This window comes from Nylanderia fulva, unplaced genomic scaffold (genome assembly GCF_048542155.1).
Source record: "Nylanderia fulva isolate GAGA-0341 unplaced genomic scaffold, ASM4854215v1 Scaffold8, whole genome shotgun sequence".
NCBI classification, from domain to species: domain Eukaryota; kingdom Metazoa; phylum Arthropoda; class Insecta; order Hymenoptera; family Formicidae; genus Nylanderia; species Nylanderia fulva.
In genome coordinates, this window is record NW_028190916.1 from 5,679,978 (window position 1) to 5,694,676 (window position 14,699).

The following is a 14,699-nucleotide window of genomic DNA, read 5'->3' on the forward strand; positions in this document are numbered from 1 at the left end:
TTATAGTTGAAAAGGAAGTGGCAGTTTAGGAATATCATGTTTTATTTTTCATTAATTAATTTAATATGCAGTTAATTGAAATGTTTCAAAGAGTATGAATAAAAATTCTTGGAATAAATTATATATATATATATATATATATATATATATTTTATTCGTCGTTACAAATGCATTGAACAATTCACATAAATATATAGTAGTGTTTTAAGTATTAAAAAAATAAAGTAAAAATTAGCTTTAAAAAAGACAAAGTTTTCACATTATGTCTGCTCTCTTTGGCTAATAATAGATTAAATTTTATCACCGATTTAATGCTGGCAATATGTGCATATCTTTTTATCATATTGTATATGTCACGCAGAATATATTTAAAATCACGAAATATTCAGCCAGACTTTTATTGTTAAATATTTTCAAAGACTGCGCAAAACATTACAAAATATGCGAAATAACAGTTGAGATAACGGAAAATCGATACAATTCACTATCTATTTTATTAAAATATAATTAAAATAAAAAAAAAAAAAAAAGAAAAAGGATAATCGAAGAGATCGCGAACATTTATTTATTACAATATTACATCAAGATATATTACACACGATAAGATATATGTTACATTACCTTACGAATTAAGTAATCCCGTAACGCTTGTTTTTAACATTAATAAAACTAAAGATAAAAAATGACTCGTGAATTGTTAATATTAATTGGTAACTGTACACACATAGTCATTAAGTTTCGTGTAAAATATGTCAAAGTTTCATGTAAAATATATATATAAGTCAATTTTGATTTAAAAAATTTTCGAGATATTGTATAAACAGAATTTCGACTTAAAAATTGCGTTACGAAATTATCACAGATCAAGCTGTGTATAATAGGAAGACACAGTGAGCAGACACTTTAACGAGATTTTAAAAACTCTTTTACGTACCTATTTATATCATAAATTTGCAACTAGATCATGCGTATCATCGTAATGCTCGATGAATCGGCGTTACTGCATGTGGTGGCACCTGGAATTTAAAAAGATTATTAATATTAAAATTAAAATTCATATTTTTAATTCCTTATCAATTAGTTATATGATATTAATAACGCAAGAAAAATCTACTTTTTGCAATATTAAATAATACTGACAAAATAACATTATATATAGTATCGTATTCTTTTTAAAAATTATCTTAAAAGTTATCTCTGTGTGTATAACATCTTAATATCTTCAAATAGATTTACCATTGCACCAATACGAGACAAATAACGGTTTCGTATACTGATATCAGATTGTGGTTGCATAAGACTGTCTGCTGAGAAATCCGATGTACATTCAGACGACAATAATTTTTCTCGCTCCAGACTCTCAGGCGTACATCGAAGTGTTTCATATCGTTCTCTTTGTCCTGGTGTCATGTTGAGATAACCACCACTTGTTGCTGTGTCCGACACCCAGATCGCACCAGCGGTTATCAACGAAACTGATTGCAACATGTAACAAATTTTGCGTTACAACTTACAATATATGAAAACGTGCGCGGACTATTCGAATTTCAAATTCCCAAAAAATACTCACTCCAAAGCCAACCCAGGAAGAACATTTCGAGCATTAAATACCCTCCTTTGTCGACAATTATGCCAGCTACAATGGATACTACAGCAAGACCTAAGTTTTGTACAGCTTGTGCTCTATAAGAGAACAGATTATACATAAATATTTTCTTTATCATTAAGTATTATTCCATAACGATAAATATACTTACATTCCATAAGCAGTACCAAGTTGATGCTCTGGTGTAACAAGAGCGATTAAAGGCCATAAACTGCTAGCAAGCATGGAATACGCCAATCCCATAAGAACCATACACACATAGGGATTCAAATAAGTAAAAGCAAGCAATCCATGTGCAAGGATAGTCACACAAATACTAATGAACACCCATGATACGTTTTTTCCTATTCTATCTACTAAGTAACCCAGAAGAGGTGATGCTATCGCCGATATTGAATAAACGAGAGAATTCACCGTGTTTGCAGCAGATGGATCGAATTTGTATTTCCGTTCGAAAAATACTCTGAAGAGAGAGAAAATTAACAAATTATTAATTATTTTTCTAATATGTAAATTTATAAATAAAAAGTCGAGCAAGAGTTAACTCCTACTCGGAATAAAATGAATCGAGTAATATAATATCGTTATCGACATTGTTCTAAAAAATATTTTATACGCTTGATTAATGTTATTTGAAAATATATTTGTTTATTATTCACTTACTTTCCTAATGCGATAAAGGGAAATATCGCAACATAATAAGCAATGCAAATGAGCGCAATCAACCAAAAGATCGGCTTGAAATCCTTCACGTCTTTCAAACTAACGACTTGCGGTTCTTGTCCCTCTCCTCGTCGGAGCAGTCTCTCGGCGCGTTTGTCCATAAAGGCTAATATACACGCGCATATCATCGACATTACGCAAGTTCCAGCAGCGAGGAAGAGAACTATGCCGATGCACTCTGGGCCCTTGTAATATTTAGATACATAATTGTATACTGGCTCCATTACCAAGAAGTTCACGGTCGATCCTACTCGCGCGAAGCTTAACTGCAGTCCAAACACCATGTTTAATTCTTTACCTTTGAACCACAGAACTGCATAACTGTTTTGGGCAACTGCTAACGACTCTGCGCCGATTCTGGGAAAGAAAAAGAAAGAAATAGTTTTCCATTCTATAATTTATAAAAGGATGCATAATAATTGTAATACTTAAACAGATACATACCCAAAGACAAATCGGCCGAGCATCATTAGCCAAAAAGTATCAACCATAGCACCAGTTGCAAAAATAATTTGACCAATTAATGTAAGTCCCATATATATCACAGTACCTAGCCGAATTCCAAAGACACTGTCCAACAAAAATCCACCAATGAAGCAGAGAATGACATTCGGCCAGGAATATATGGAATATAGCAAAACAAATGTGCTAGTTGACATATGTAAGTCAGTTTTAAAATTGTCCTGCAGTGCTCCAGGATTATCAAAACAAAAGTACGATCCTGAAATAGAAGATATATATCAATTGAAATATTTGCTAGAATATAATTTTGTAAAAAAACACATTTTTTAAAAGAAATTTATACACTTCTATGATTAAATAAATTAAAATTTACTAAAAGTTAAAGTTCATTAAATGTAGGTATTATAACATTTGCATAATTCCATTATGCGTCATAGATTCTAATATCATTTACATAACATATGGCAAACATTGAAAAAAGAAACGTGATAAACCATACAAAGACAGTATTCATGATACGTCTTATCTAAACAGTGTCAAATTTTTCTCTAATTAATAGCAAGAAAACAAAATAGATGCAAACAATTCCATTCACCTAATTTTTTTTTATTGTTTGTTTCTCGCTCTATTTTTAATTTTGGCTATTAAATTGCAACTAATTTTTTTTTATAAATGTACAAAAAGACAAACAGAATATATCAAATAACTATTACTTATTTATTACGTTTCTTTTTCTATCTACAATATGTTCCCATATGTAGCGATAGATACTTTATGCTTTGAGCATAATGTGTAAAAAATTAAAGCATTAATTTTAATAGTTATGTAGTAATTTAATAGTTAAAATAATATTAAGTGTGTACTATGCATAACTATTAAAACTAATGTTTAAAACAATTTTTTATACATTATACTATTATACTGAAAACATAATGTGCCTATCCCTACCTATATATCAAATATTATAAATCTTAATATTAAATGTTACATATAAAATTCAATTTTAAAAAATGTATAATATTGCTCAAATAAAACTCAAGAATTAGACAATTTTGTTCAGAATAAAATGCATCTTTAAATAAAGATATGTCAGGTAATATAAGAATACAAGAGAACGCAAGAGACAAACAGATTTGAAACGCGACATGCAATCTAGCGAAAGTAAACAAAATATTCAATGTGTCTTGTTATCGTCGCGATAGCAATTCGCTCTTTTGACAGTGACACCATTTCAGCTATACGATGACAGATAAAACAATGCGTAAACAACGGATTCGCGAAGTTCATACCGAATCCGAGTAGACACATAAGCGCCAGGCCCAAAAATCGGTATGGCATTTTCTTGGGGCTGCAACATCCTTGCAGGGCTATCTCGTCCTCGGACCTATCCATCTCGGTACTAATAGAATTTTCCGCTACGCCTCCCTCCATGCCTCGTTGTTATGGTCTGCTGCTTTGTTGTCGTCGAATATCAGATCAGAACTTACACGTTATGTCAAAGTCGAATTCAAACAATCTGGTGTCTTGCGGGACGCGCAGTGGTCTCGTTTCCCTTCTTTTCACATCGCACGATTACACGAACGAGAAACGATGCCGATAAACTATTCCGAGCGCATCCCGCAGCAACCGAATACCATTGTTGATTAATCTGTTAGGCGACGCGCTTATGTGTCATCCAGCATCCCATCCCACCCGAGAATCAGCTGCGCGCGATAGAGTCCCTAGAGAGGCGCATACCAACGGCACGAAACGAAATAACTATTAATTTTTCTTACACTAGTGTTTTTTTTATGATAAAGAAAAAAAACATTAAAAAAATACAATTTATTGCATATAAATTTTTAAAGCAAAAATATTTCGACGTTACACAACTATAAAAATCTCACAATTTTTTAAACTTATTATTATTGCTCAATAGCATTGATATACGTATATATTACTTAAATTTTTGATAGAGCATTTTAATAGAAACAGAAAAATAAATATGTAAATAAATTTTGTAAAATATCTCTATCCATAAAGAATCATATTTTACGATTATTGCAGTTCCATTATACTTTTCTGAATGTTGTAAACTATGCTTATTTCCTCAAATAAAAGATAAACTTCCTATAATAAAAATTACACACTAATCTATATGTATTTGTTAATCTATATGTACACTAGCAATACTGCGTTAGTGCGCTATAAAAATTATAGTCAAAAATAAACTAGTATACATTTTGCAAATAAAAATTGAAAATCCAAATATCTTTTTCAAGCTCATACGAAAACGATATGGTATTAAATTAGTTTCATACATTTGTTGTAAAAAGGTAACTTATGAGCTTATATGCGATCAAGATGCTTAAAACTAGTTAAAATTCGAACGATCAATGAACAATTAGATGATAGAAAACTTTGTATCGTCAAGTCCTTAGCTTAGTTTACTCAGTTAACTTAGGCGATAAGTTAACCAGTAACTTCCTCGGTAGCGCCTTCTTCGAATTCAAGTTTTACTTGACATTCCTCGGGAAGTCCTTCTACATCCACTTCCGTTTCAGGTGCGTTCAACATATTGAGCGTCACATCCGCCGATTTTCCTATCAAACTTTGATTTCCGGATGTGGACTGTTGCTTAACGACCTGTTGCTGAACTAATGTTGATTGTTGTGTCTGCTGAGGAAGCATCTGTTGTTGTCTAACGGATATTCCGGCTTCTTCGAATGCTTTCTTCTTCAAGGTAGTTCGTATCTGAGAACTGGAAAAGAGAGCAATACGTTTGCTGTAAAATTCGGGCTGACTGCCTCAATGGCAGCCTTTGAAAACTTACACCGTTCGACTCTTGATGTGTTCACTTATTTTGTTCAATTCTTCGCTGAAAGCCCTTACTGAGTGACGGAGCATCTCAATGTCCTCCTCAGTCCATTTACTACGCATCGAGGGGGACAAATTATGAAAAGAGCATGGGACTTGTAATAATACAGAATAATACTCTGATGGTGTACACTGCAAATTTGTTGGAAACAAGAAAAAGCTACTTTGTGATGATTTTGGATACTTTGAAAAAATAACCTATTTATGCAATATAATAATCAACACTAATTGTTTAAATGGGAAAGAGCGAGTTTAAATTAATTTTTTAAATATTACAAAAATACATTCAATCATGTAATCATAATCTATAGAATTAATGAAAAAGCTAAAAACTCCAAAAAAAAAATGTTTTTTTAAAAATTTTTTGATTTAATTATACTTCCTCGTTTAGTCTCATAAACATTTATAATTAATTTTCAAATTTAAATTGTAAAAATTATAATGAAAGCAGTATTTAAGTACTGCTAAATTAACACAAGACATCTTGTTTTTTGTAAATTTTATACTGAATCATTACTTCCTATCTTTTGCCATCTTCAAATAAAAGTTTGATGTACACAACCAAAAAATTATTCTGCACTATAAATTGCCATGATAATCATGACAAAAACTACAAATTTTTTATGTGATTCTTGCTTATTGATTAAAAATTTATACTTTTCTATTACTAAACAATATTCTATCTTATAGGTCGCGATCATATTTTTGATATTTAACATACCCTGCTAGCGAATCTGAAGTTGGATGCAGCTGCATTGTGAGTTCACCCAGCTTGTTGAAGGCGACACCAGCTGCAGTGAAGATTTCACCCACCTAAAAGCAAATTACTTGTTATTTTTATTCATTATATTATGGTTAATACTGCAATGTTATAACTAAAAGCTACGTAAAGCTGTCTGTTAATTTTTCGAACGTTCTCTTTCTTACTAATCATAATTGTAACCAGATATAACAACACATAAATAGGAAGAAAAAAATTATTTAAAAAACCAGTAAACAGAATCTTAACCTGATGACACTGTATATTGTTTATTTTTCTTCTATAATCTGTAATATATTTTAAATACAATGCAATCTCCACACGAATATCTAGTGTATTAATTAAAATATTTTTTCACAAAAGTATATTAAAGAATAAATCAAACAAAATTTTTCAACATAACTTTGAAGAAAAACTGAATTCTGATACCGAGATAACCATTGGAGATTTTTCGCAACCTTATAACGCTTCATTGTGCACGACTCACAAGAGATTCGAAGCACAAAATACAAAGAACCTAACCGGAATCATCGATAATAACTTTTATACTCACTTTGCTCGCAGAGTTCATGTTGTTATTATTGTTGTTTGTTGTTAGTTTTCGAGTACGAGCGTTCTGAGACGACTGTGACATGGCGGCGAATTCGTTAGCACCATCTCTCATCTCTTTTGTGAACTACGTTCTCTAATTTTTTTTCTGTTTTACCGACACACCTTGTCTCTGTTATTATTTATTCATTATATCTTAATATTTAAAAATCGAGATTAATATGTTCCTTTTTGGAAATCTTAAAACATACATCTCGTTTATAATACATTTATATACGAATTAAATTTTGTTTTACCTTTTTCTTTACTAAATCTCGTATTAATCTTTTTTAATTATAACGTAATATAAATGTAGCAACTCGTTTTTTAAAGCCTCTAAGTTTTTTGAGTCTCCAAAAAGGAGAGATCGTTATTTTCTTTCGTAAATCAAAAGCGTGCGTCCCCAATCGTTACACGCGGTGATGGTGACTTTTCGAAAATCGCACAGCCTTGTCAAAATGTCCTCTATATGCTGCGTCGGATCGCCGGTGTACTTTAGTTCCTTCAACAGCGGAAAGTCCTCCGATTTCACTCTTCGCAGCCTTCTCGACGCGTTTCTGTAACACTTCCAAGGTTGCGGCTCGACGACGATCATTTCCGACAGATCGCAAGCTTTTCGTAGAAATTCCTCCAGACCCTCATCGCCGTGATTCAGATGAATCCACATAGTGATCGAGAAGCAAAACACCACGTCGAATCGCGTCTTGTGAAGTTGCGCCAGATGCCTCCTCAAAGTCTCGCCGCAATCATCGGACAAAAAGTCCAGACACTCGAAGGTCAGACGATCCGGATGTGGATTGCTCTCGCGCGCTCTCTCGATCAAAATCGGATCGAGATCCACCCCGATTAAAGAGATCTCGGGACGATCCTGGGATATAGACTTCTCGAGGAAGTCGTATAACATGTATGTGAGATTCTGTAAAAACACCGAGAGTAGAATTAATCTAAATATGCAAGATATTTAAGTGAATTCTTTTAGAGTCACTACAGTGAGGGTCGAATTTAGAAAGTCATATATTTTGACTGAGAAAAAATTGCGTGCAAATTTTTTGCAATTTTATAAATTGTCATTATTAATTAAATTAGATTGATTTTTGCGTTAAGATAAACTATTGCATAATAAATTGATGGTTTATATATAAAATAATTCGATCTTATTTCAATTTAAAATAGTAATTAGATTAGTCAATGTCACGTCTTCTTAATATGATTTCTCCAATTATCCAAAAATAATCTCCGGTTAAAAGGAAACGTGCGACATTTGCGAGCACAGCAATCCGTATAATTAGGAAAACGCGTTAGCTTTAATAGAGGCAGAGAGAAGAACGAACACACGTACAGGAAATTTGTAAGAAAAAGGACAAAGAATACGAATTCCGGAAGCGGATGGCGCGCGGTCGGTACCTGAAAAGGGATAACTGCCCGACTCAAAATTAGACGCGCCGTTTGTAGTTTCGGATCACGAAGGCCAAGTCTCATCCCGTTTTGGACGTCCGACCCCGACATGACAGCTGTGCCGTTCTTACCCCGGCGTTACAGCCGACGTCTAGACCCGCGTATTTCCGGGCCGGATGAGCGTCCCGTCGCCGCTGCCACACGCCACCCGGAAGTTGCCGCACGCGCTCTTCCGCAGGATGGAATTGGTAATAATTCATAAAGTTCCCGTGTCTGATAGCGCCCGGATCCGTTTTCTCGCCGCTATTCCCGTCGTCGCTCATTGTGCATTTAAAAGAGAAAACAATCTGAAACACAACAAATATTATATAGAATATCGCGTGTGATTTTTTTACTTATATAAATATAAATACGATTAAAAATTACTCCTAATATGATCTACTTAATCTATTACATTCATATAGATCAATCTATTTTAATATTAAAATTTGTTTGCTAAAAAAAGAAACATATTGTATGTACACGTATCATTTTAGAAATAAATAATGAAATTAAAATAATTTTTTATTTTTGAGTGTATAAGATATAGAAAAAAATCCACAGAAATTTTAGGACACATCTGTGATTTAAAAAATTAAGATATTTAATGTGAAAAAATTTTTATCACAATTCATTTTTTTCTCAATGTATGACACAAATGTGGTACAATGTTGCGTATCATACTGCAATAGTATATATGTATGTATATGATTGTGGGTGACGATGGCAATGACAACGTTAACAAGCGACAAAGAGGCGGAGAGTATTAAAGAAGGAGAGAGAAAGAGGGGAAAAAAGAGAACAGAAACTGTGAGAGAAGGTCAGGGGGACCAAGAGCGGAAGAATTGAACGTTAATTCGTTGGTGTCCGCGACCTAAATAATCATAACCTTCGATTGAGACGACGAAGCGTGGAAAATTATCGATGAATTATTTTAGCTGTGAATAATCTGTCATTGACGACTCTAAAAAAATCGAAAAGCAATATTCAAGAAATACTGAAGAAATTATCGAAGCTAAACAAGATGTTAAAAAATAGAGTAAATATATAGAGAAAATTAAAATAATTTAATATAATAAAAAATTATTTTGTATAAAACACTAATATTCTTATTTTATCCATTATTAAAGATTGAGAAGCTTCCCATACAGCACAGATTATTGCAATTATATTGCAGCAATGTTGCAATGTTGCAAGTTGCAATGCAACATTATAAAGACATTGCAGAGATATATAAGTGCACAAAATTCCAGCACACTTGTAGCAACATGACATTAATATTTCGGAAATATTGCATGTAATCCAAATTCTATAATTTATATATTGTAATATATATATAAATTAACTACAACGTATTTTCATTAATGATTTATTTACATTTATATACCTGTATATGCAACATTAGTTTATGGTTGCAATAACAATGCATTATTGCAAACTCATAACATATTGCAATATTGTTGTAATATTTTGTTGCAATCTTCCAAAAAGCGGACATTTTAACATTGCTGCAATTCAACAGCAATGATGTAGCAACATTTTGCAGTGAATTTGCAATATTGCAATATTACGGTGAAAGATTGTTGTAATGTTTTTGCAATCTATCGGTGCTGTATGGGTTCGTGTAGATGAAAGACACTGAAAAAGATATTTGTGTGAAATTACATGATTATGCTGAGTTCTTTTTCAATCCATCATAATAATGCAATATTGTTATCCCTATGGAGGATTACTTACAGATTATATGTAATATAAAATATATTTTTTATATATTTCAGGATTGAAAATATTCTACTGAACATGGAATTGCACATAAATGCTAGTAATGTATAAATGTGATTTTTGCATAAAAATAGAAATTTTACCAATATTATATTTTATTTTAATGACAGTAATAATTAAGTAATTTTTCCAGTTTTGAACAAGTTTCCATGTAAAAGTAGTATTACATGGATTTTTTTCAGTGGATTAAAATTTTTGTGTATCGAGAGAAAATTATTATTATTAAAAATATATATTATAAAGAATATTTCTTTAATTCCAAAATATACATTTAGAAAAACATCGTATTAAGATTTCTAATCTTTACAAGTAGACTTGTGTCACTTTTGCGATTTATCCTTGATCCGTTTCGTTCCTCTATTTATTAGTTTGCCAATGTCCAACAAAGAGAGCAAGCAGATAATCCGAAAAAAAAAAACATGCATCCGTCGAGCAGCAAATCGCTTTTCCGTCTATAGGTATACCCTCACAAATGTTTTTGTAAAGAATCACACAGAGGACAATAATAAATCTTCTTAAAAGGCGACTTTCCGCCGCGAAGATTCGGTAAATATTGAATTCGACGCGGCACAACAGGGAGGCGGTCCATCGATCTTTCGTTCTCGTTGCCAAATCTTTTCGAGGCATGTATACAGATTGCTAAATCCGAGATCGTGAGGGCACGGCACACGCGTGCGAGCAGCTCATGTTATGTGCTCACGATTGTATGTACATGTACCAACATATTACCACATTGTGTTTTTATGTACCTGGCGCGGTAGAATTTATCGGATTATAAGAAGGCGACTGGATTTCAGGCCTCCTTGCGCCTTCGTGAGAACAGATAGGCGAGCCCCTCGTTGTTTTATGTGCTCCGATTCGTGAAGAAATTGCTCGTTATCTTGCGCAATCATATATTTTGTCAGCGTTAATCGTAATCATCGTAGTTGTATATGCGGGCTCTAATTACTCCCGTGTCCGCGATTACGGTAATTAGCCGAATAATTCCGGACTTGTATGGCGATTTAGCGCGGAATTTCTTGCGGGAGAGAATATAATGACTGTCTCTCTATATATTGTCGATTGCAACGAGTATTATGACCTGCCTGTATATACATCTGCGCGTGGATTGCATCAGTGACATTGGCGCTGATATGGCCTCATTTGCGTCACAGATGCATGTATATGCGTGTTAGTTGAAAAAAATCACCCATCAGAGATTTTAATTTCTCAATTGTCGTCGCGCATCTCGGATTTATTCGAGTACTAATTATTACTATACTAAAAAAAAATGATTTATTAATCTGACTAAACCTTTCAACTAAATTATTATTTTGTTAATTGAACATGTATCAGTATTTAAATATATTGTACATATTAGTAGATTTAATGTTATATTTTAATTTAAATATTTCTATATGTTCAATTTACAAAATAATATTTAGTTGAAAGATTTAGTCAAGTTAACAATTTTTTTTCAGTGTACAAATTAAAGAAACGAGAAAACAATAATGATCTCTATGCTTTTTTTCAAATAAATGCATCTAGATACATGGATGTTCATAACAAAATTGGCAGATTAATTTGGCATAAATATATCTTTTAAAATTTATATAGGGAATGTATCGTCTAAGACGGTCAAATAAAAAGTTGTACGATAAAAATATTATATCGCAAATATATATTGCTGACACGCGAACATGCGAAATGGATTAGTATTGTTCGCGCGCATTCTTACGAAATGTAGAATGTTCGGTAGAAACGTCTCACGACACGGGACAATGAACTCACGTGTGTCGTCACACGTGCCGTATAAATGACACGATCGCGATTAGTCATCTGAAATCTACATCATCTTCGATCTCGAAAGGGAACGCCTAAGGGCATTCTCTGTCGCAATAAACCATCATCTTAAGCAACGCGCGCATAAAAATCCTGAGATAATTTGTCTCACTCGTGAGATCGGTTTCTTCTTAAAGCATGGTCTTTATAATGATTTTTTCGTCATTAGACACCAATTGATTTATCCAAAAAGTTCACAAAGAATTCCTTAATCCGTCTATAATTTAGAAACAGCGAAATGTGAAAACAGCAGATGCATAATTCATATATGTTTCTTTCAACGAATAAAAGATTCGGGTATTTGAAAAAATTATAATAGCAATCTTATAACGACAAAACGTCTCATGATCACCCTTCTTAAAATATTCCCATGATTTATATTCATCTTAAAATATTCGTCGACAATTGGCTAAGAAAACTTACTATATTATATGCGTCTTTCGCATATATAAGAATACATAAGCAAAGGGGTAAGCATCTCTTTTCTCATACACAGCGCGTGGTCGATCGGAAACCGGTCAATGGCATGAAAAAAAGAGCGGAAAGGGGCAGCTGCATGGACCTTTTTGCTCTGCGAGCCCTTCTTTCTTGCCTCGAAAAATCGTGATGCTGGCCAGAAGTTCGCTTGGAGCAGGTAAAGTAAAATATGTCCCGGAAGTCGGTCGTAAAGCGATCCATTACCGCGTACATCCGGCGCATTCATTCGTCGTTTTTTCCGCGGGTCCATTCATAGTAAATCCGCTTTTTCCGGATTTTCGTGTTCTATGCTCTGGGCTACAAACAAATCGACGCTGGGATCTCACCGAAATCTCCCGCTACAAAGGTCGACACCTTGTTTAAGCCGCTTCGAAAGAGGCGTTTCGGGGTGGGTATACGGTTATCTGGAAAAATATCGGTATTACTTGGAGAGAACGATTGCCGCCACGTGCGTGCATCTTTCGATTCTGTGCATGAAGGATCGACCATGCAGTTAGCCGCGCAAACGACTTAATCCTTCATTCAATTTGACAGATTATACATATTTTTCTCCTCCATTTTTCGCAAAAATATCCCACTCAAAAATATTGTTTTGCTATACCGTCGAAAAAACATCTATAGATATCTATGACATTTTTAAAATAAATATATATATATATATATGTAATATTATTTCTCTTGATTAATAGATCGAATTACAAGGGAATGTAAAGATAAACGCTGCATCTTTTTAAAACTGCTTATCTCTCGAATGTTGCATTACATTAAAAAAAAAACGACATGTATATGTTATCTGTCTTCCTGTTTACATTTCGCCGAAAACATAAAGACTAGCATTTATCGCGTTACGTAACGAAATTTCGCAAAGCCTATTAGAATTTTAATGACTGAATATTTCCTTGAAACAATGATGCTTTTGGATTTTCTGATGAGTCAAGATTTTAAAATTTTTATATACCATTCGTAGAGACATATAAATTAAAGTAAAAAAAATTGATATTTATACAAGAACGCTCAGTTAAAAATATAACGTATTATACTAATTATTGAATATTTTATTATTAATAAATATTTTTCAAGCTGACGATAGTCGTGACATTTTAGAAACGTTTAGATGTCTCCCTGGAATTCGTTTGTGCAAACACTGCATAACGTAACGTACCGGAAGCGTATCATATAGCGGATGACGCGACTTCCGGGACACGATCTTAAGAATTCCAATTTATCGCTCGGTATCGTCGAAATTCGTTTGCTCAGCCGCTTCCAGTATTTTTGTTGCTCATTGTTAGTTACCAGTCCGGTTTAAACTCGGTATTGTCGTCATTGCCACCGTTCCCGTTTTTATCAAAGAACGTTCTCGCATGTCCTAGAGCTTATCTGCCTGTGTAATTCGACGCAATTTTTCATCATCACGATAAAAGCATCGTGCCAAGAAATGGTGCCGTAGTTGACATTTTTGCACTTGATTAAAAATTTATGTTATAATTTTTTCTCGATTATGAAAAGCAGTGTTTCTATTTTCAAATTGATTTGTATTTGAAAATATATAACATAACGCTGTAATATTTGTCAAACAAAATCGAAAAATTTCATCATATAGAATTATAATGAGATAAATGTTTTTTTATATTAAAAAAAAAATTTTTTTAAAATACCAAACTAAAAAAAAATTTCATAATATCAGTATACATATATAACGCATGGCATAAGTTATTTACGCAAATAATGTTTTTTCTTTTACGTTTGTATGCTTAAAAACTTATCCTCGTTATTGAGATAAAAATACTTGTAAACCTTGAAGTTTTTAATCACATATTGCAAAACTAAACCGATCTCTTGCATGTTTCGTTTACAATTACTTCTCATTAATGACAAACGAAAGATAAGCGCAGAGAAATATTCTTCGCAGCAAATTCATCTTCAAATCTAGAAACCAATTAATTTTTCAGCCACCGCTAATAGAATATATTGATTACGATGGATCATATCAATAGGGATTCACTTATCGACCTTCGATTCTCGATAAATACTCGTACGTTCGACTTCGAAGGATTTAAACTTAACTGGGTTAAGTAAGGATAAGTGTCGCGACAGAGATTTATGAATATTGCAACCGAGAGAAACCTCGGACGATGTCAAGTTCGACTCTCCCCGTATCTGATTAATAACAAACTTAATAATTGATATATC

General features: G+C 33.0%; 3 protein-coding genes across 10 annotated transcripts in view; all 3 read right to left on the reverse strand.

Annotated features, from left to right (window-relative positions):
* Nucleotides 1–133: 133 nt before the first annotated feature.
* LOC114943486 (lysosomal dipeptide transporter MFSD1) lies at nucleotides 134–4,550 on the reverse strand. The gene is made up of 7 exons (XM_029319118.2): nucleotides 4,081–4,550; nucleotides 2,774–3,050; nucleotides 2,270–2,686; nucleotides 1,758–2,069; nucleotides 1,571–1,683; nucleotides 1,237–1,475; nucleotides 134–1,016 (listed from the first exon to the last, which is right to left on the reverse strand). Exons 1-7 carry the CDS (start codon nucleotides 4,220–4,222, stop codon nucleotides 972–974), a joined length of 1,545 nt encoding a protein of 514 aa, XP_029174951.1. The 5' UTR covers nucleotides 4,223–4,550; the 3' UTR covers nucleotides 134–971.
* A 50-nt stretch (nucleotides 4,551–4,600) lies between these two features.
* LOC114943491 (BPTF-associated chromatin complex component 1) lies at nucleotides 4,601–7,147 on the reverse strand. Of its 4 annotated transcripts, none has more exons than XM_029319127.2 (4): nucleotides 6,961–7,147; nucleotides 6,369–6,460; nucleotides 5,604–5,702; nucleotides 4,601–5,531 (listed from the first exon to the last, which is right to left on the reverse strand). In XM_029319127.2, exons 1-4 carry the CDS (start codon nucleotides 7,069–7,071, stop codon nucleotides 5,243–5,245), a joined length of 591 nt encoding a protein of 196 aa, XP_029174960.1. In that variant the 5' UTR covers nucleotides 7,072–7,147; the 3' UTR covers nucleotides 4,601–5,242. The 4 variants fall into 4 exon arrangements, with proteins under 4 accessions (XP_029174960.1, XP_029174961.2, XP_029174963.1 ...); XM_029319128.2 differs by lacking the exon at nucleotides 6,961–7,147 and adding an exon at nucleotides 6,810–6,938; XM_029319130.2 differs by lacking the exon at nucleotides 6,961–7,147 and adding an exon at nucleotides 6,657–6,698.
* Nucleotides 7,148–7,365: 218 nt separating this feature from the next.
* LOC114943489 (putative RNA methyltransferase CG11342) overlaps nucleotides 7,366–14,699 on the reverse strand; it is a 41,717-nt gene continuing 34,383 nt past the window's right edge. For 4 of the 5 annotated variants that reach the window (XM_029319122.2, XM_029319124.2, XM_029319125.2 and 1 more), the window contains 2 exons: nucleotides 8,522–8,737; nucleotides 7,366–7,911 (listed from right to left, as the gene is read on the reverse strand). In XM_029319122.2, coding sequence (XP_029174955.1) covers nucleotides 7,366–7,911; nucleotides 8,522–8,737 — 762 coding nt within the window. The other variant, XM_029319126.2, reaches the window with a different exon arrangement.